General features: G+C 40.4%; 1 protein-coding gene across 6 annotated transcripts in view; it reads right to left on the reverse strand.

The window, feature by feature from the left end:
* COL24A1 (collagen type XXIV alpha 1 chain) overlaps window positions 1-23,101 on the reverse strand; it is a 421,092-nt gene extending 397,991 nt beyond the window's left edge. For 4 of the 6 annotated variants that reach the window (XM_062191653.1, XM_062191654.1, XM_062191649.1 and 1 more), the window contains exons 1-3: window positions 23,024-23,098; window positions 22,478-22,612; window positions 14,218-14,282 (exon numbers count right to left, since the gene is read on the reverse strand). In XM_062191653.1, the coding sequence (XP_062047637.1) occupies window positions 14,218-14,282; window positions 22,478-22,536 (124 nt within the window). In that variant the 5' untranslated portion in view covers window positions 22,537-22,612; window positions 23,024-23,098. Of the gene's footprint in view, window positions 1-14,217; window positions 14,283-22,477; window positions 22,613-22,737; window positions 22,800-23,023 lie in introns of those variants that run through there. The other 2 variants (XM_062191650.1, XM_062191651.1) reach the window with 2 other exon arrangements.
* Window positions 23,102-23,320: the final 219 nt, after the last annotated feature.

A 23,320-nucleotide genomic window follows, 5' to 3' on the forward strand; every position in this document is an offset into this window, starting at 1 on the left:
CAAGTTTATATTTATAGTCCATGCAATTTCACAGATGAAAAGTCTGGGGCACAGAGAGATTAAATAATTTCATCGAGGTCTCACAGCTGATACATGGTAAGGCAGCTGGTGGTCTGACTTCCAAGTCCCTACACTGTCTCACAGTCATTATATTCCCCACACTACTGCATATAACCCCTGGCAACACTAATCAATTATGCCAGGGTTACTTTCCTCCCATAGAATCCCACTCTGGGGAAGTACTCTCCAGGTAGTCTCCAGAGTTGGCACCTGAGGGAAAACTGAATTTTCATCCTAGTTTTCAACTTTCATACTTGAGCATGCATACATTTAAATGTTTTGAGCATATGTTAAGGGAAGAAAGAATAGCGAACTCTTAAGAGTAGATGGCAAATATGAGGGGTTAGGGAGAACAGGAGACAAAACAGAAATGAAAAAGAAAGACTATTCAACATTTCATTTAGGCCTGATCCTCAGTATCACCATGTTACAACTTGGGGTAGAATTTAGATATTTGGTACCAGTATGTACAAGAAATAACTAAGTTGTTTATGGCAAATTACTGGTTTCCTGAGTGGTCTAACTCAGGAAATAAATACAGTTCATGTCATTTAGGAAATCAATTACCATTTAAAGAATACTATGAACTAGGTACTATATTAGATGTTTTCTCATATTTTAAGAACAATAGCAGCATTTATTAAATTCTATCTATGTAGCAAGCATCATTCCAAGAACTTTACTGCATTAAATCACATAATTCTAACAATCATAAAAGGTAGATATTATTGTTATTCCCTTAAAACAGTTATGAAAATTAAGTCACTGGGAAACTAACTTATTTGCCCAAGGTCACCTAACCAGGAAGTGTAGGAGCAGAATTTAAACACAAGCAATCTATAGAGCCAATTCTTAACACAGTGACTTTTTCAGTAACAAATGTCATCTAACAGCAAAAGTGACTGCATCTCTTTCATTTGCTTCTTAAATGTCAAGTAAATGGTGGTATCACTAAGACAAGGACTTGCTCATTTTACTGTAAACATCAGACTTAATGATTTCATCCAAATGATGGCTTCAACTACCACATAGGCTGATGCACAAACCTCTCTTCAGCACCTGTATATCCAACTTGCTACCGAATTTATCCAGGAGACAGGAGTTGTTCAACAAAGCACTTCTAACTCAGGACATTTTTCTAAAACCTTGTTTTCCCTACTTTAGTGCTTCTCTCAGTGAAGAGCTCTACAACCTTACAAGCAACCAGCATAATCTCTTTATTAAAGAAATTAGAGCATGGCACTTTCCTGATCACAAACCTCTAACGGTATATGAAACTTAATGTTACTTGTCCTTTTCTTATCTCTCCAATTTCATTTTCTATCATCTCACCATGCTTTATTTTGCTCTAGCCAAACTAGACTTCCTAATTCCTTAATCCACTGCACTCCTTATTTTTTTTTAACTTTTATTTAGTAAATATAAATTTCCAAAGTACAGCTTATGGATTACAATGGCTTTCCCCCCTCCCATAACTTCCCTCCCACCTGCAACCCTCCCATCTCCCACTCCTCCTCCCATTCCATTCACATCAAGATTCATTTTCAATTATCTTTATATACAAACAATCAATTTAGTATATATTAAGATCTCAACAGTTTGCACCCACACAAAAACACAAAGTATAAGTACTGTTTGAAGACTAGTTATAGCATTAATTCACATTGTACAACACATTAAGGATAGAGAGTAAGTGCATGGGGAGTAAGTGCACAGTGACTCCTGTTGTTGACTTAACAATTGACACTCTTGTTTATGGTGTCAGTAATCACCCTAGGCTCTTGTCATGAGTTGCCAAGGCTATGGAAGCCTCTTGAGTTTGCCAACTCTGATCTTATTTAGACAAAGTCATAGTCAAAGTGGAAGTTCACTCCTCCCTTTGGAGAAAGGTACCTCCTTCTTTGATGGCCCGTTCTTTCCACTGAGATCTCACTCACAGAGATCTTTCATTTAGGTCCTCTTTTTAAGGCATAGTATTTGCAACTATTGTTTTCTCTGCTCAAGATGCTCTAAAACAGTTCATTCTTGGGATTTGTATCCTTTTGTTGTAAGAAACCACAAAAATGTAGCAGATTTTTTGGGTTCTGTGACTCTTTTTTTTTTTTTTTTTTGACAGGCAGAGTTAGTGAGAGAGAGAGAGACATAGAGAAAGGTCTTCTTCCGTTGGTTCACCTCCCTAAGCAGATTTCATTGAGCTCTGTGAGTCTTAAGTGATTAAAACTGAGGTGGTCCTGAGGACCATCAAACTTGAAGCCAGTGTTAGAAAAAAGGGTTGTCTTGGAGACCCCCCTCTAACTTCATTGCCCTGCACTGCCAGTCACTCAACTTTCTCCTCAAGGATAGATCTGCTCACTCCACAGCACTCTCCACTCTCTTACTCTTCACTGAGTTTCTTGCCATATCAAAACTTACCTGTTTTTTCATCCCATTCCTTCCAACTCCTGCTAAATGTGTACCTATTTGCCAAGCTTCATTCACCCCACAAGGTTCAGCTTCCGTTACCTCTCTCTTAGATTTTCAGTGCAATTTTTGTTCATTGTTATTTTGTGACACACTGATGAGAAATGGATCCTCTCCATTTGCTACTAAAATCAGTCTTCTAAGCTTGCAAAGCTAACACTCGGATAGAGGAAAAGACACCTCAAACTTACTTGCTTTTTATTTGAAAGTAGTATAGTAAGTAGTGTTGATATTACATGACAAGTTAGAATAAAAGTAAAAGGACAGAAAAACGAGAGAAACAGAGGAGGAGAGGTGAGTAAGGAGAAGAAGAAGTAATAAGCAGTAAGCAGAAATCGAGTCTTAGTAATAAACAATCACTTATATCCAAGTTTTGATTCATAAATGCAGTGGTTTTAAAACTGACTACAAGTGGGAGTAGAGTACAGGAGTCTTCACAAAGATCATGGAAAACATGGCATTTGGAAAAAAAATTTATGTAAAGATTTTAAAATATTTTTACTCCAAAATAAATTTACCCTTTAATCACATTCTTCCACAAACTTTTAAAGCACTTTCATTCAAGTATATGCCTAACAAAACAGATATGGGAGGATAAATGATTTACAAATATAGAAACTCAAAAACCCTTCTACCTGTTAATATTCTATCACATAGATGTATTTGCCATGATTGGACATTACACAATGTGTACATAATTAATGATGTATATATCTATGACAGTTTAAAAGATTTAAAAATTATCAATTTTTAGGTAAAGAGCACAATATTAACACTTTATATAGTAATTTATAATATTAACCTTTACTGTTGAGTAACTAAATTATTATGGCATTGCATCAATTTTAATGAATTCTCATTTTAAATTTATATATATCTGGGTCAGTTAAGTCTCTAAGCTATATTCTTTCCAGTTAGTAAGAAAGAAAAAAATAAAATGTTTAAAATTAAATCACTGAATTTATAAATTAGAAAGATTATACGGGCTCAATATACTTGTCTTTTCCTTGCCAATTTACCCAAACTGACTAAATTACCTAGATAATTGCCCTATGTTCACTTTGTATTTTTTTTTTTTTTACAATCTTAGTACAACAGTCAGTGCCAGAATCTAGACTCAGACACAAGCTTCCTGGCTGTAGTTCGCTGAGTAAAGGAACTGAAGGAAATTGTTTACTACCAACCATTTTGTTTTATTTTTCCAGTATCATGAGGATATGGGAACAGAGGAGGATCTGGAATATTCTTTTTTTTCCTACTAAAATTTATTGTATCCTCATTATGTAACAGGCACTGCCAGACATTGCACATGTGTTATCTCATTTTATCCACACCAGAGTCTTGTGTGGTATTATTATCTTTACTTTACAAATGCTGAAAATGAGCTGAGGGAATTTTAGAAACCTGCTCAAGGTCACATTGATAACGAAGTCACATGGATGCCTCCTGGCATCTGGCTCCAAAACACCTGTGCTTAAGCACTGCTTACTGGTTGTTACAAGCAGCAATTATTTCTTTATAATATTCCTCATGTAAAACCATCTTGTGTATAAGAAGATAAATGCAAACCTATTTATAAGATGATAAATACTTTAAGCTATGTGTGAAAATTTTGGTTAAATGCCAAAAAGGGTTTTTGGCAGAAGGTATTTGGAGTGACTGCAGCTAGAAAGAACTGCTTGTCTGTTAACAATAAACACATTTTGGATTAATTTATACAGGAAATGTTCTTCTTGGAGATGAGTATTCCACACAGAGATTTCTACACATGTGGTTTTCACACCTAGGGATCATGAACCTGAGCATACTGTGCATGTTGATAATTAGTTGCACATCTGCATAGTATAAGTCATCCTACAGAAGCATTGCATCTATGCCAGTATCTCACTGGCAGCTAGCCTGCCAACACAGAGAGAGTAAAAAGGAAAGTATACTGTATCAGGGAAAAGGCATCTACATCTGTCAATTCCACAGAAAACTCAGCCTTATATAACTAATATGTCCTGGAAATAGAATCATTTATTGATTAGGTTACACTTAAGCCTTGGTTATCAAAAATATTAGTGCAACACATTTTTAATCATCATGGGCTTGAAAACATTCAGCTCAAAATGTCCATTGCTGCCTCCAACTGTAACAGCAACATGATTCCCCATGTAGGATCTCTGTCTTTAATGTGCCGTACACTGTTATTTAATGCTAAACTAGTACTCCAACAGTATTTTTTTCACTTTGTGTTGCTATATGGGGGCAAACTGTTGAAATCTTTGCCTAATATATACTAAATTGATCTTCTGTATATAAAGAGAATTGAAAATGAATCTTGATGTGAATTGAAGGGGAGAGGGAGCGGGAAAGGGGAGGGTTGCGGGTGGGAGGGAAGTTATGGAAGGGGGGAAGCCATTGTAACCCATAAGCTGTACTTTGGAAATTTATATTCATTAAATAAAAGTTTAATAAATGAAAAAAAATTAAATATATTTATAAAATATTTAAAATTTCTTTTCCAAGGAGTGGTGTCGATGTTGTGGCGTAGCAGATTAAAGCCCTGACCACAGTGCTGGTATCCCATATGGGCACTGGTTCTAGTCCTGCCTACTCCACTTCCAATTCAACTACATGCTAATACACCTGGGAAAGCAGTAGAAGATGGCCCAAGTACTTGGGTCCCTACACCCACATGGGAGACCTTGCAGAAGTTCCTGTCTCCTGGCTTTGGAATCAGCTCAGCTTGGGCTATTGCAGCCATTTGGGGAGTAAACCAGTGTATGAAAGACTTCTCTCTCCCTGTCTCTACCTCTCTCTGTAATGCTGTCTTTCAAATAAATAAATCTTCAAAAAAAATTTCAAAGAGTAACTTAAGCCACTGAAACACATAAAAATGTTTATTTATTATCAGTCTTAAAATTTTACTGCAATGAGAATAAAGAAATATGTTTTAAAACTATATGGACAAGGTAAATGAATAAAAGACAGAAAAGCAGATAAAGATACTAACAAAGTTTTGAAAAATGAAAAGCACATGTAGCAATCAGCATGGCTGAAAACAGAACTCTATAAGCTTCCAGGGGCAGCAAATGCTAAAGGCAGGCAGGCAAATCATATAACAGAAGTTCAAAAAGACTCAAGAATTGACGATACAAAATCACTGGATGAAGGAATGAGCTCGGGGCTCCAAATTGGAGGGAGGGTAAAGTTGGGGAGGGGGCTGAATGTTTATTTGAGATGCTTTAAGATCATAACAGGAGATTAAAGGATACTCATGCACAATGAACCAATTATAGCAGAAGATGGAAGAGAAGTACTAAGATAAAGGGATTCCGCTAAACTTTATGTCCCGAGTAGACAGACAACCTCTCCCACCATGAATCGCTATCTCACTTAACTCCAATAATGGTGGCAACCAGAACAAATTTTACAAGTAGGATATTGGAGGATTTTTATCTGAAGGAACTCAATAGTCTCAGATATTGTAGTCTAACAAGATGGCCATCCAGGTTCCTACTTAATACTCTTCTATGTGGAATATCTCAGTTGACATGCCTTCCCATACACATAGCTTCCAAGCATACTTTAAGCCTTACTTTTAAATAACAGAGATACTGCAGACATATAAAGAATGATTCCAACATAAAAGGCAAACCCAAACAAACAGAAATTTGGAAGAAACAAATACAGTATAGGAAGCAGAAAAAAATCCAAAGAATATTATCATTTTTATCCTTAGAGAATTAAGAGTAAGTATCACACAGAAGAAACAACAGGATGCTGTTTTTTTTAAATGAAACTATAATCCATACACACACACACACATATAGATATACACAAACAAGCAATATTGACATTTTGAGATTTGATTATTCTTATAGCCCGTATCTATACTCTTAAGCAGTGGTTTTTCTACTTACTACTTGTTGAAATCTTTATTTTGTTGAGGGTTAAGCTTATAATTATAAAGTAAACTGAAATTATATCATTGTAAATATTAAAAAATAAGAAAAAGTGGAAGAGGGGGAGTGGAAGTAAGGGAGGGAGGGTAGGGTTGGAAGTATCATTATGCTCTTAAAACTGCATACATGAAATACAAGTAATCTGTTCCCTTTATATAAATCATAAAAAAGCTAAAGAAATAAAAAAGGAACAATATGATTGAGAAAAAAACAGATATCAAAACGTTTGAAAACAAAACAAAGATGGAAAACAGGATCTTTGGAGATCATTCCTGAAGATTCAATTTCTAACACAAATTATAGGAATAGAAAATAAATATATCTGACAGAAAGAACACGGGAAAATTCCCAGAAAATGGAACAATTTCCACCTTGAAAAGGCACAGAGAACCTAGCACAATGAACTGAAGACGAGAAGACGTGTACTAAAGCACATCATTGTGAAATTTCAAAACTTCAAAGATGAACTGACAATCTTTAAGGTTTAAAGAGGAGAATAAAAAGTTGTACACACAGGATGAAGACTTAATGTAATGGATTTCTTAACAACTCTGTAATCCAGAAGACAAAAGACGAGGGACTTTCAATTCTGAGGGAAAAATGTTTACAACCTAAAATTTTACACTAAAATTTGGACTTTGATAGAACTACACTGAGACAATAGAAGGAAGGGAAGAAAGGACAAAGGACAGTATAATAGTATAAACATGTTAAATCCCCAACATTAATAAAAGAAGTCAAAGTAATTTTTAAGCATTCTAAACAGGGATTTTTAAACATTTTAGACAGGGATACCCACTCTCACCACTGCTATTCAAAATAGTTCTGGAAGTTTTAGCCAGAGCCATTAGGCAATAAAAAAAAATTAAAGGGATACAAATTGGGAAGGAAGAATTCAAACAATCGCTCTTTGCAGATGATATGATTCTTTATTTAAGGGATCCAAAGAACTCTACTAAGAGACTATTGGAAGTCATAGAAGAGTTTGGCAAAGTAGCAGGATATAAAATCAATGCACAAAAATCAAAAACCTTTGTATACACAGGCAATGCCACGGCTGAGAAAGAACTTCTATGATCAATACCACTCACAATAGCTACAAAATAAATCAAATACCTTGGAATAAACTTAAAAGACATTAAATATCTCTACAATGAGAATTACAAAATCTTAAAGAAAGAAATAGAATATAGGCCGACGCCATGGCTTAACAGGCTAATCCTCCGCCTTGCGGCGCCGGCACACCAGGTTCTAGTCCCGGTTGGGGTGCCGGATTCTATCCCGGTTGCCCCTCTTCCAGGCCAGCTTTCTGCTATGGCCCAGGAAGGCAGTGGAGGATGGCCCAAGTGCTTAGGCCCTGCACCTGCATGGGAGACCAGGAGAAGCACTTGGCTCCTGGCTTCGGATCAGCAGTGGCCATTGGAGGGTGAACCAACGGCAAAGGAAGACCTTTCTCTCTCTCTCTCTCACTCTCCACTCTGCCTGTCAAAAAAAAAAAAAAAAAGAAATAGAAGAGGATACCAAAAAATGGAAAAATCTTCCATGCTCATGGATTGGAAGAATCAATACCATCAAAATGTCCATTCTCCCAAAAGTAATTTATAGATTCAATGTGATATCAATCAAAATACCAAAGACATTCTTCTCAGATCAGGAAAAAATGATGCTGAAATTCATATGGAGACACAGGAGACCTTGAATAGCCAAAGCAATCTTGTACAACAAAAACAAAGCCAGAGGCATCACAATACCAGATTTCAGGACATACTACAGGGCAGCTGTAATCAAAACAGCATGGTACTTGTACAGAAACAGATGGATAGACCAATGGAACAGAATAGAAACACCAGAAATCAATCCAAACACTTATAGCCAACTTATATTTGATCAAGGATCTAAAACCAATTCTGGAGCAAGGACAGTCTACTCAATAAATGGTGCTGGCAAAACTGGATTTCCATGTGCAGAAGCATGAAGCAAGACCCCTACCTTTCACCTTATACAAAAATCCACTCAACATGGATCAAAGACCTAAATCTATGACCCAATACCATCAAATTGTTAGAGAGGATTGGAGAAACCCTGCAAGATATAGGTACTGGCAAAGACTTCTTGGAAAAGACCCCAGGAGCACAGGCAGTCAAAGCCAAAATTAACAATTGGGATTGTATCAAATTGAGAAGTTTCTGTACTGCAAAAGAAACAGTCAGGAAAATGAAGAGGCAACCTACAGAATGGGGAAAAATATTTGCAAACTATGCAACAGATAAAGGGTTGATAACCAGAATCTACAAAAAGATCAAGAAACTCCACAACATCAAAACAAAAAACCCACTTAAGAGATGGGCCAAGGACCTCAATAGACATTTTTCAAAAGACGAAATCCAAATGGCCAACAGACACATGAAAAAATGTTCAAGATCACTAGCCATCAGGGAAATGCAAATCAAAACCACAATGAGGTTTCAACTCACCCCAGTTAGAATGGCCCTCATACAGAAATCTACCAACAACAGATGCTGGTGAGGATGTGGGGGAAAAGGGACACTAATCCACTGTTGGTGGGAATGCAAACTGGTAAAGCCACTATGGAAGTCAGTCTGGAGATTCCTCAGAAACTTGAATATAACCCTACCATACAACTCAGCCATCCCACTCCTTGGAATTTACCCAAAGGAAATTAAATTGGCAAATAAAAGAGCTGCACCTCAATGTTTATTGCAGCTCAATTCACAATAGCTAAGACCTGGAATCTACCTAAATGCCCATCAATAGTAGACTGTATAAAGAAATTATGGGACATGTACTCTATTGAATACTGTACAGCAGTCAAAAACAATGAAATCTGGTCATTTGCAACAAAATGGAGGAATCTGGAAAACATTATGTTGAGTGAAATAAGCCAGTCCCAGAGGGACAAATAGCATATGTTCTCCCTGATCAGTGTCAACTAACCAAGCACAAAAAAGGAAACCTGTTGAAGTGAAATGGACACTTTGAGAAACAGTGACCAGACCAGCCCTTGTCCTGACTGTTGATGAACAACTTAATACTTTACCCCTTTTAATATTTTTTTTGTTCTACTTAATACTATTGGTTGAACTCTTTAATTATCAGACAATTATTCTTAGGCGTTTAAATTTAACTGTAAAGTGATCTCTGTTAAATCTAAGAGAGGGAATAAGAGAGGGAGGAGTTGTACAATTTGGGACATGCTCAATCAGACTTGCCCCAAATGGTAGAGTTAGAAATGTGCCTGGGGATTCCAATTCAATCCCATCAAGGTGGCCTGTACCAATGCCATCTCACTAGTCAAAGTGATCAGTTTCAGTTCATGGTTGATCACAACGATAGGATTAAGAGTCAAAGGGATCACATAAACAAGACTAGTGTTTGCTAATACTAACTGATAGAATTAAAAAGGAGAGAATGATCCAACATGGGAAGTGTGATACACAGCAGACTCATAGAATGGCAGATGTCTTAAACAGCACTCTGGCCTCAAAATCAGCCCTTAAGGCATTCATATCTGGCTAAAAAGCCCATGAGAGTATTTTAGGCATGGAAAGCCAAGACACTCTGGCAAAAAAAAACAAAAAAAACAAAACAAAACAAAAAAAAAAAACACCCAAATGAAAGATCTCTTGAGTGAGATCTCAGTGGAAATAGCGGGCCATCAAAGAAGGAGGTACCTTTCTCTGAAGGGAGAAGAGAACTTCCACTTTGACTATGACTTTGTCTAAATAAGATCGAAGTTGGCAAACTCAAGAGGCTTCCATAGCCTTGGCAGCTCATGACAAGAGCCTAGGGTGATTACTGACACCATAAACAAGAGTGTCAATTGTTAAGTAAACAACAGGAGTCACTGTGCACTTACTCCCCATGCACTTACTCTCTGTCCTTAATGTGTTGTACAATGTGAATTAATGCTATAACTAGTCTTCAAACAGTACTTATACTTTGTGTTTTTGTGTGGGTGCAAACTGTTGAGATCTTAATATATACTAAATTGATTGTTTGTATATAAAGATAATTGAAAATGAATCTTGATGTGAATGGAATGGGAGGAGGAGTGGGAGATGGGAGGGTTGCAGGTGGGAGGGAAGAAATGGGGGGGGGGGAAGCCACTGAAATCCAAAAGCTGTACTTTGGAAATTTATATTTATTAAATAAAAGTTAAAAAAAAGCAATATGGAAATTAAAAACCAAAAGAGGTGCTAAAAGAATTGGGCAGGCCAGCGCCGCAGCTCACTAGGCTAATCCTCCGCCTGCTGCGCTGGCACATGGGTTTCTATTCCCAGTCGGGGCCCCGGATTTTGTCCCGGTTGCCCCTCCTCCAGTCCAGCTCTCTGCTCTGGCCTAGGAATGCAGTGGAGGATGACCCAAGTCCTTGGGCCCTGCACCCTCATGGGAGACCAGAAGAAGCTCCTGGTTTCTGCCTTCGGATCAGCCCAGTGCGCTGCCCACAGCACGCAGATCATAGCAGCCATTGGAGGGTGAACCAACGGCAAAGGAAGACCTTTCTCTCTGATTCTCTCTCACACTGTCCACTCTGCCTGTCAAAAAGTAATAATAAAAAATTTTAAAAAAAAAGAGTTGGGCAGAGTGGCTCAGGAGTGGATAAGGAGAGGTATTCTATTTTTTGTTATATGTTTGTAGTACAATAAGACCTTTCAACTGTATGCAAGGACTATTTTGATACTTCATAAGCAGATATATATTCCTGAGAAGTCTAACTCGAAATACTATCTAGCTTAAATAGGCACTTTCAGAATACTACAAATCATATTTGTGATCAGTATAAAATATAATATCTCTAATAATGCTATTCCAATGTGATTAGATGTTATATACTGCATCATGACAATAAAATAGTTTATCTTAGGAAAAAAGTTTCTAAGTTTTTTACAACATACTATTTAATTTTGTGATCAAAATATTTAATTTTCTAAAGTCTGAGATTTTTAAAAAAGATTTTTATTTTTGTTAAGAACTGGTAATAAAATTTTATGGTTATAAAAAGACTGAAGGTTATATTCTTCCCGAAATAAAAGAACACATTTGGTATTCTATAACTGAGTTCTTAAGGTTAACAGAAAGATATTTTTCCTTGCATTGATTTTATTTTATTTTTTTAAAATCTATTCATAACTATTCTTTGGTCCTGTCTTTGGCTGATTTATAATATTTTGGTATTATTCATACATAGGTAAATTGTTACTCATAATGCAAGTGGCTGGCAGTTGTGAAGCCAAGAGATGTGCAGGACAAAGGGTTTCTGTGTTCAGAGATGGACAGACCTAGATTCAAAGTTCAGCTGTAAGCGTCTGAGCACACCACTGATCCTGTCTCTTCCTCTGCAGGTTCATTATGGGGATTAGAATAATATATGCAAAATACCAGCAAAGAACATGGCACAAAATACATATTTTATTTAATGATGGCTACTCTCCTTTTTCTTTTCCTCTCTGTGGCTCTCAGGCTGAATTTTAAGGAATTTGTCAACTTTTCAGTCAAAATATCTCATTCAAATCTTGATATCCCTGCTTATGAGGCTGTGACTCATAGGGTAGCTATCTTTTCTCCTTAGTCATGGAAACAGCAGTTTCATCATAGGCTTAATTATGGAAGCCTTGTGAGGAGGCACTGGTGAGGAAAATGCATATTCTACTAGCACAGTGCCTGCTTAGCAAACAAGTTCTCATGAACAGTAACAGTAATAATAACAAATTGAAAAACACACTTTCTACTCAAAGCAAAAGGAAGTAACAGAAATGCCTAGGTCAACAATCACATTTCTTTTTTAAAAAAAGTTTATTTATTTTCATCTACTTAAAATGCAGAACAAAAGAGTGAGCAAGAGAAACAGAAGTATCCTCCATCTAGCAGTTCATCCTTTAAATGCCTGCAATAATCAGGGCTTTGCAAAGCAAACCCAGGAGCCTGAACTCCATCTGAGTCTCCCACATGGGCGCAGGGGCCCAAGAAATTGAACCATCATCTTCTGCCTCCCAGGATGCAATAGCAGGAAGCTGGTTTACAGGTAGAATAGCTGGGACTCAAATTGGTATTCTTCTATAGGATGCAGGTATCCCAAGAAGTGGCTTAACCCACTGCACCACAACACCTGCTCCCAAAATTCTATTTCTTAAAGTTATATGTACATGTGGCCTAATTTAACCATTTACCCATTATAAAAAAATTAGAAGATGTCTTCTAATAAATAACTTACATCCTTCATACCCACAGAAGATGGATTCCAGGACCCCTGAAGAAACCAAAATCCCAAGCTACTCAAGTCTTTAATATAAAATTATATAGGGGGTCGGCACCGTGGCGTAGCAGGTAAGGCCACCACTTGCAGAGCCGGTATCCCATATGGGCACCAGTTCAAGTCCCAGCTGCTCCACTTCTGATCCAGCTCTCTGTTGCGGCCTGGGAAAGCAGTGGAGGATGGCCAAAGTTCTTGTGCCCCTGAACCTGAGTGGGGGACCTGGAAGAAGCTCCTGGCTCCTGGATTCAGATCGGCACAGCTCTGGCCATTGCGGCCATCTAGGGAGTGAACCAGCAGATGGAAGATTCTCTCTCTCTCTCTCTCTCTCTCTCTTTCTCTGCTTCTGCCTCTGCCTCTCTGTAACTTTGCCTTTCAAATATATAAATATTTTTTAAAAAGTACATAGTATTTGCATAAATCCTGTATACATCCTCCTGTTTACTCAGTCTTCTCTAGCTTACTTATATATAGTATCAAATACAACGTAAGTGCCATGAAAATGGTTGTTATATTATATATTTAGGAAATAATGACAAGGAAAGAAGTCTGTATGTGTTCAACACAGGCACATTTTTTCTGACTACTTTCATTCTGTGGCCAGTTGAATCCACAGATATGATAGAAACCAAGGATATGAAGGGCTAAGTGCATTTATCTGTAACTACTGCTCAGTTTGGTCACGTTGGTAGAGAACCAGCCCTTCCTTCGGGCCCAATCTCTACCACACATGTATTTCATTCATAATTTGTTTACTTGTCCTTTTCTTATAGTCATTCAGTGATATTGCCTGTAGGACCAGCACAATTCCAAGATTTTTCTCTTATGTATGTTTTCACCTTTTGGCAAAAGCATTGTTTTCCCTACGAGGCCAGTGGCATTACATTACTTATATTTCAGTCATAGGCCATTCAGATATTACATGGGAAACAGAAGATACATTAACGCTGTTGTTTAATAAATGAATAAGTTAGGGTATACACAGTCTTCTAAAACACTATTAGAACAATGAGCTAGCAGGCAAAAACAAAACAAAACACTAATCTATTTTCAGAAACTATCTATTTGATTAAATACAATCCCAAGCCAACTAGCATGCAACTTTTTCTTTCTTAATGATGCAAGTCCAGATGGAACATTTATTATATGTTTGTGTTGTTTCAAGAAGTGCAAAGGTAATTCTGTCACAGTTTGCCACCCCCAAAACTCCCACTTAAAATGAAGTCACAAGCAAAGGCTTTTCACTGTACAAAACTTCCCTTTTATAGAGTCTGCTTAAAAATGTAAGCAATTTTACAGATGGAAGAGCTGAGTAATTTCTTAAAGGTCATACTTCCCTCCAAAATTTACCCTTACATTCTCATTTTGCTGTGCGGAAATTTTTTGTTTAATTCTGAATTTAAGGTTGTAGTGACTTAAAAGTTGGGTACTTTTGCAGTGTGGAAGCAACATTTTTATACCAGGAAATTTCCTTACCTTGTTCTTGTGCATGAACAACAATTCCAGCCACACATAGCAGAATAAAATGAAGAAGCAGGTTCCTAAAAAAAGAAAAGGAACAATCATCTAAAATACATTGGTTTGCTGGACATTTACAACATGTGAATCATAAAAACTCCAAAAATAAACTTTAATGTAATATTAGAAATTAAATTATTTTAATCAACATAGCATTTTAATAATATTTGTGGTTAAGAGCAAGGGCTCTGTATTAAAATTCCAGTTGTACTAATAACTATGTGACTTTTGCACACTTTTTAAGCCACTCTATTTTTCAGTTTCTTCATCTGTTAAATCTATCTCATAAAGTTAATTTGAAGATAAACATAAGAAAGTCCCTGGTGCATAGAAAATACTCCATAAATGTGAACTACCATGAGTGATTTTATTATTTATTATGTCAAATTATCATAATTACAATTTAACACATAGTAATTTCATATTTACAGTAAATAACTCAAATTAAAATTACTTAACAATAATGATTAACATAATCAACTTATAACCCAGTTATTTGCTTCAGTGAATGTTTATATGTTAAGGCCATTTGAATTTCATAGTTAAATCTTTTATACTCCATTCAAGATTCTTTGGTTCTAGAAAATCAAAATGGTCTATAAATGTCAACATTGAGTATTTTTATTATGGGTAATTCTAAGCCCAATACCTGATCTCTACAATAAAAATGATCATTCAAATTGATCAGCTCTTACTAAAAAAGTTTTGTGACATTTTCAGTTCAATCAAACTTTTTAAAGTTTTTAGTTATATATTTGAGAGGCATGGAAACAGAGACAGGGAGAGAGAGAGAGAAAGGTTTTCCATCCACTGGTTTATTCCCCAAATGGCCACAACGGCCAGAGCTGGGCTGATACACAGCCAGGAGTTTCTTCCATGTCTTTCACGTGGGTGCAGGGACCCAAACACTTGGGCCATCTTCCACTGCCTTCCCAGGCCACAAGCAGAGAACTGGATTGGAAGAAGTGTAGCCGAGACACGAACAGGCGCCCATATGGGATGGCAGGCACCACAGGCAGAGGCTTGGCCTATTACTCCAGGCATTGGCCACAGTATGACTAAACTTTTGATAAATTTTGTTGAATAGTTTTCACAATTGGCTATAGGTGTTTGGGTATCCACAGCCCAAATGAAAATCAAGAATGAATTTTGGAAAGAAATGATGAGCATGCTGAAAATAATTCTTACTAATCCAAACACTGATTCTATTTTTTTTTTAACCAAAAACTCATCAAATGACATTTCTGTAAAATCCAGATCTGCAAATAGTGATTACAGAGTTACCTGGAAATAACATATTATTTTTATTGTTTCTGGTGATAATTAGTGTTTTTTATTTATTATGAACAAGATGGCTTTATTTTTATCAACAGTAGAAAGGACATCTTACCATATGAAAAGTAATCTTTTACAAAGTTTAAGTCACCATAGAAAATTATACTACTCTTGATATGCTGGAACACAAATTTAATTTGTATCAAAATGGTTCTTACACTGGTTAGTAAGTAAAAAATGCACATTCTACGATTAGACCAAGTCCAGAGCATAGTACTAGTAAGATTTTGGTAGACACCTAGGAAATGTTACTAATTCTACAAACTAATCAAATGAATCATTATAAAATTTCAGTTATCTTGGGCAATGAGCAGAATCATCTATTTTAATGAAGCCTATAAAACATTCCCATATGTGGCATCACCCTTTTAGACCAACAATTCCAAATGCTGAAATACCAAGAACCATTTAAGGTGCTTGTGAACAATGAAGATTATGGGCCCTGTTGGAGAGATTATGATTCAAAAATAGCATGTATACATTTAAACTGGGTGATTATGGTACAGATTACATGTGTAATAACAGAAAATAATTTAGAACATCCTGTTTGTATTTACATTCTAATTGAAATAGATATCAATTATTATATATAGCCAACTCTGTGGCATTATGCAAATATTATTTCATCCTTTTTTTTTTAAATTTTTGACAGGCAGAGTGGACAGTGAGAGAGAGAGAGACAGAGAGAAAGGTCTTCCTTTTGCCGTTGGTTCACTCTCCAATGGCCGCCGCGGTAGCGCGCTGCGGCCGGCGCACCGCGCTGATCCGATGGCAGGAGCCAGGTGCTTCTCCTGGTCTCCCATGGGTGCAGGGCCCAAGCACTTGGGCCATCCTCCACTGCACTCCTGGGCCACAGCAGAGAGCTGGACTGGAAGAGGAGCAACAGGGACAGAATCCGGCGCCCCGACCAGGACTAGAACCCGGTGTGCCGGTGCCGCAGGCGGAGGATTAGCCTATTGAGCCGCGGCACCAGCCTTCAGATCCTTTTCTACTGCACTAGTCAGTGGCTGTCTGCTTAGTAGGCATCAGAATCACTTGAGAGGTTAAAAGCTGCTGGGCCATACCCCAGAGTTTGTGATTGAGTAGGTTTGGGTTTGGACTCAAGAACTTAATTTTATAATGAGTTTCCAGGTAATGCTGATGCTGCTAATCTGAGACCTACATTCTTCAGACACGGGTCCAGAATAGAAGATGTGCAAGAGATTGTGTAAGGCACACCTGCTTGGATTTTTTTTAACCTTACCTGCACACTGGAATCACCCTATCGTGTTAACTACTAATACTTAGGTCCTTCCCTCCTCCACTCACAGAGATCCTTATTATGTCCATGTTATAGGTATTTTTTAAATACTTCCCAGATGATTTTACTATACAAACAAGATTAAGGACGACTGTGCAAGACCAAAATGATTTCTGGGTTCTCTAAGGTAAATCCTAAGGTACAGTGTTTGAATAAGAAGTTCATTCCTCTCCTAAATTTATATTTCAACACATAACTAACATAATGAGATTGATAAAGAGCCAAACTCCATTATTGTATAAAATGGATGTTTAATGAATTTAGGTTTACTGGCAAATGTTTGGTTGGGCTGGGGTTTGGGTTCCCCTGCCCCTACCTCTACTCCACTAATGATTTTGGATTTACTATACATTGTCTTAATTAAGAAAAACTATACTGTTTCCTCCTTAGCAGTAGGTGGTACAGTTCTCAAAGGCTTTGAGCATGGAGCTTCCATGTGGTGTTTTGTATATAGTGCTCATACATCCCAGAATCCTTGAATAAGTAATAATTATAAATGTAGTAGGTAGAGAGAAAACAATATGGTTAATAAGAAAATAACAATAGATTGGGAGTCAAGACTAATCCTGGTCTTGTTTTAACTCACTGAATGACCTTGAGTATGTCATTTCTATTTTATGAGTCTTGGCTGATTCATTTATTATGTGCTGACATCATATTTATTTCATATGCTTACATTTTATATCCAAAATGTAAAATCCTACAATTTTGTGTATGATAGAATCTCCATAGAGGACAAAATTCAAATTACTGAAGAAGATATTCTACAAATCACAATATACACTATATACACATGATATACATAAATAATTTCCACAAATCTAGAAAGGTTTTTCCTATACTTTTGGCCTAATACTCTTCATCAGATAACTTAAAATAGTCTACTAAGTTTACTAATTCATACATGTATTTAGTTTAATCTAACAGAAAGTTCGGTTATTGTATTAGATATGAATAGTTTTCAAATATTTAAAGCATTTCTGGTTTTACTCAATGTTTCATAATCTGGACCACATGACCCTAATACAAAGTAACAGAAGTACATACACTCATTCAACAAAATCAGACAAATCAAAAAGAAATCAACATTACGGTAAGAAACATTTAATAAAGGTTCAAAAACCATACCCATGATATTGATATCTGAGGATATCTAACAAAATGTAAAATACTACAGGTGTCATACTAGCCACATTTTCAGTTTGGCATCAGCCCTGTTCAAAATATAGCCAGACATGTAAAGATGAAAACCTGCAGGAGATCAGGCAGAAAATAATCCAAAGACCATCTTCAGAATATTTGAGACCTATAACCATCCCAGGCATTTTCCCTACATGATTCTTAGAGCACCATTCAACTTTCCGCTCATCTGAAAGGTTCAAGTCACTTTAGGGGAATCCCAGGGACACCTATGTTTAGGGCACTTGTGAGGTTTTTATGCGCCAAGATGCATGTCTTCAGGATATGGATACTCATTTCAGCAGAGATTCCATTTATAATAGGAATATGGACTTCCTCAATCTTGTGAATGGGAACTTTTTAAAAATGAGTTTGGACAAGAAAACTAAAGCCAAAAAAAGTAAAAATGAGTTTGCAGTTTTCTTTTCAACCCAATGGAAAAGGCTAGTCTGCAAAGCACACAGGCGATACACATCAGTAACTTGCACGATTTCCACAACACTGTGTTTACCTGTCAAAAACCTCCAAGTCAAGACAGCTGCACAGATTTTGCTCTTACTGCTAAGATCCAGAAATAGTAAAATTTCTACTTTTCATTACCAAAATAACTAGGAAAAAAGTTTTTGTACAGCAGTGAGGACAAAATTGGATGATTCAGGGAATAAAGTGTTGTCACGAACTTACATACATGGAATCTCTCAGACTCTCAATACAGCTTAACAGGTTGTACGTGTAAAACTTACCAAATGTTGAGCATACTAGAGTTTTTGGTTAAATTCCAAGTGTTCAAATAATTCATAGATCACAGGAAAATAAATGCTCAAGGACTTGAAGAGACCAAAGTACCCAGAATCCAGTTAGTAGGAAGGAAGAGCAATACACTTAAACAAATAGGACCTAGTAACACCACAGAGATTGTTAGATCATTGAATAGTTTAGCAAATTTCCTGGTTTATATTAGTGAAAAATAAAGATTTTTAAATGATTGAATGAGGCTATTGGGTGGCCCTGAGTTTTAACAATTAAGTAACTTCTGTACATCTGATGTCTATACCCTCATCCCCAAATCAAGAAAAATTAGTTCAGGGCCAGCACTGTGGCATAGTGGGTAAAGCCGCCGCCTGTAGTGCCAGCACCCCATCTGGGCACCAGTTCAAGTCCTGGCTGCTCCACTTCTGATTCAGCTCTCTGCTATGACTGGGAAAGTAGTAGAAGATGGCCCAAGTCCTTGGGCCCCTGCATCCATGTGGGAGATCCAGGAGAAGTTTCTGGCTTCAGATCGGCCCAGCTCTGGCCATTGAAGCCATTTGGGGGGTAAACCAGTGGATGAAAGACTCTCTCTCTCTCTCTTTGCCTCTGCCTCTGCCTCTCTGTAACTCTGCCTTTCAAATAAATAAATCTTTAAAAAACAACAAAAAAAGTCAAGTCAGGTCTCCCTAACCTCCGTTCATTCAGCTAGGAAGGAACCTTCACCATTAGGTCTCTGCTTCTCTCTCCACCTCAGCACCAGCCATTTCTTCCCTAGAACGTGTGTCCCAATCAACTGTGTTTCATTCAGGCCTTCGAATGCGATGTGCTGTCTCACCTCTGAGACTTAATGTCACTCTCATTGGGAAAATGTCACATCCTCTCCACCTCAGACTCAAGTCTAGATTTCATTTCCCTTGGCAAGCCTCTCCTTCCAGGATTCTCTCTGCCTGCACTCCCCACCTGGCCAGGACTCTGGCTGCCCCTCCTGGATATACCCGCATCTCATTGTGGCATGCCTACTCCTTTAATATTGCACCTGTTAGACTGGACACACTGAGAGGGCAGCTATGGTTCCTGTGCTGCTCAATCATTGTGTCCCTACTGCCTAGAATGATGCTGGGCACAAAAGCAAAGATCAGTCAGCGTTTGTTGAGTGAATGAATGATGGAATAATGTTCGCCTTTTATGAGCATGAAAATGAAATGGTCCTCTCTTCTGAGAGTCACAAAATCTAAAATAAGTCATAATTGTAAGGTACGACAGAGAAATTAGCACAGCTAGACTAACTCCTTAGTAAAACTGACTTTTCTCCTGTGACTTTACAGGTTAGCAGGAATATTCAAACACTAAAAATTACTTTCCAAAAATTTATTTGAACACAAAGACAACTAAACAACTTTTAGAAAATGGGATTTCATGCCAGCTAAGGAAATAAATCTTTATATCCAAAACTTTGTTTTGGTTGCTGTTAGAAATCTTTTAATTACCACAATAATCTGCTGGACACTTTGATACTATGTTAAATTGATGGATTTAACCCTGACTTTTAGTTTCATCTTACTCCACAAATTCACATTAGGCAACCCATCTAAAAGCAACCCTATGAAAGAAAATGTCTTAAAGAACAGTCTTGAAACAATAAATGTTTTTCGGTGACTAATCAGAACCGTGATTTTAAAAAGCTGCTCCTGCTCTTACAAAACGCTCCCACAAAAGGATGGTGGAAAATTAAACCCTCAGGGGTTTCATTAGGGATTCGGAGGCTTAATTCAGTGGTCTGACATTATCATCAGCTAATCGGAGGCTTCTCCCCAGTCCTCTCTCCTTCCCTCCCCAAGGGTGGTTGTCATTTGTTTCAAACTGAAAAATTCCAGATTCTTCATGAAAAAAGAAAAAATTTTTCCGTCTCTAGAAACAATTCCTGAGCCCAGTGATTAACGACCTTCTCCTCACTTTGCATGCATGTGGCTGCAGCTGCGAGGTTCTGTGATCCGCATGATTAAGAATTATCCTTAATTCTCCGCAGCCCATCCTGCAGCGGAGGGGCCACCTGAGAGAGAGAGGGCCCGAGGCCCCCCGCAAGACGTCAGGGACGACCAGCGGCTTCCCTCAACCCCACGTCTCCGCACAAGAGTGCCCTTCCCATCCACGTGGTGTAGTTCTCACAAGTTCCTCCGGTGTAATCCATTCCTTTTGGTTTCTCTGCCACCCTCCCCCCAATCATCTGGACCCAATTTACAAACCCCAAACTGCCCAAGAATTTATGCAGGGCCTTTTCTGGGAGCGTCTGGAAGGGAAGTGTAAACCAGACAAGACAGGGGCCAGGAGCAGAGGATCTGCTTTAAGCGCCACGCGGTCGGGCACAGCGGCGGCCGGGAAGGTTAGCACGTGGGCCTCGCCGCGAGGCAGGGGCGGCAGGCAGGGCCAGGGACGGCCGCGCTCGCAGGCTGCGGCCTGGCTCCGGGCGGGCCCAGGGCCTCACACCGCCTCAACCTCTCCGGGGGGCTCTGTGTCTCCTCACGCGCCAGGGGTGGAGTGGGGGGACAGGGGAGAGGAGGGGAGGGAAACACGTCCAGTCCTGCAGGATTGGCTCCGTCCCGCCGTCCTGACGGTCCGCACCGAGCGCATTTTGAGGAGGAAAGTGGTGGGAACCCGCTGTCGGGCACCGGGCGCGACCTGCCCCAGCCCGACGCGGGGCGCACGGGGGGCTTCGAGAGCTTCGGGCCGCGGAGAGGCGGAAAGGGGCGGCGAGCTCGCACGCGGCTGCGGAGCACATGTTCACACACACACCGCCACACGTTGCCGCCCGCCGCCGCTCGTGCCCCGGCCCCTCCCACCTCCCCGCACAGAACCTACCGCGGCCGCCCCTCCTAGTCCCACAGACCGGGAGACGGGGGGACCAGAGCCAACCGCCTAGGCCGCGCACCCCTGGGAGGAGGTGGGCGCGCGTCCGACGCCCAAAGGGCTGGGGGCGTTCTTTCGGGGTCCGCCCAAACCTCCCGGGGACACCCAGCCCCGCCTCCGCATCTGCCCCCGCGCTCGGCCCTATCAGCGAGCCACTTGCCCTCAGACTGGCCGGGGTCCGGGCGCCGCCTCCGCTCCACAGGGGCTGCACGCTCGCCCGCCCCCCAACAAGGGGCGCCTGCCTCTGCGCCCCGAGCAGGGCCAGCGCTGCCGCCGTCCCCCTTCTCCCGTCTCCGCCGGGCCCGAGGGCCGCTAGCGTTTCTAGCAGTAGCTGGGCTGGAAGCCCCGAGGAACGCGGCGGCGAAGTGGGACGTCTGCCAGGGCCGTGCGGAAGGAGGGGGAGGCGGGCGCGAGGCGCTGGGAGCCGGCGCGCGGGCGGCGGCGCAGCGCAGCGCAGCGCAGCTCCGCAGCTGCGGGAGCCGGGCCGGGGCGGTGGGGCGCGTGCCAGCAGGCTTTGCTCCCGAGCCGCAGGATCGCGTTAGCACAAACCCTGGAGACCCGTTGGCTCGGCGTTTCCTTGCAAACACGGTACTTTACAAATTAAGAAGACAGGGGAGAGGATGCCACGGCTGCTTGCCCGCTCCCAGCGCCAAAAAGTGCCAAGCAACGGGGCCACCAGCCGGCTTGGCGGATCGAGGGGTTGGACAGAGGGGTTGATCTAAGCCCTGCCCGGGCGGGTGGGCTACTTACGTTTTTGCCGTGGGGGAGAAGACCTTTCCACGCCTTGTCCTGTGGGCGCCTAAATGCATTTGTATGCATTTGTCCGTGCAGCAAAGCGCTAACGGAAAACAGAAGCCAGCTCCGAACGGCTAAGGGTGCAGGTAACTGTCCATGAAAAAAAAAAGGGGGGAGAGGGGGAGAAAGTCACATGAAAATCAGGCTCCAAACTTGCAACAGGAAAAAATAAATAAAAGTAGGGGAGGAGATGAGGCTGGGGTGGGAAACAGCACCCGAAGGGAAGGACAGATAGACTTTGGGCACCCTGGCTCGGCAGGAGAGGAGCCTGGGGTTGTGTCGCGCGAGGAGGCAGCGGGGCGCCGGCGGCCGCGGGAGCTCGGCTGCGACTGCAGCCCTCGAGTTCACTTGCGGTTCAAAGGCGACTCTGTGACTCCAGTGGAGTCCTCTGCGTTGGGCCTGGGAGGAGAAAGGGGTGGGGGAGGGAAGGAGATGAGGGGGTGGGGAGGAAGTCCTTGGAAACTGCCCGCGCTCAGACGTTTGTCAAACAAGCACACACACCCACTTCGGAAATCAAGTCGGTGCGAGGGGCCGGTGGCAACGGCAGGCGCTCGGCGTGGACTGCCGCCGGCTGCTTCGCCAGGAAGAAGAGGAGCCCGGCAAACCCTGCCGGTGTTAAATTTCACCGCTCCCTGACTCGCAATGACATCACCAAACATACAGTGTACACCTCCCCCCCTTCGCCCCGCAACCTTCCGCCACCCAGCGCCGGCCCCGTGCCCCGGTCTGCCCGCCGCGCAGCCCTGGACGGGGCCGGCTGCACCGTGGGTGCGCACGCCGCCGCCCGGTCACCGTCCC

The sequence above is a fragment of the Lepus europaeus genome, chromosome 5 (genome assembly GCF_033115175.1).
Source record: "Lepus europaeus isolate LE1 chromosome 5, mLepTim1.pri, whole genome shotgun sequence".
In the NCBI taxonomy this organism is placed as follows: domain Eukaryota; kingdom Metazoa; phylum Chordata; class Mammalia; order Lagomorpha; family Leporidae; genus Lepus; species Lepus europaeus.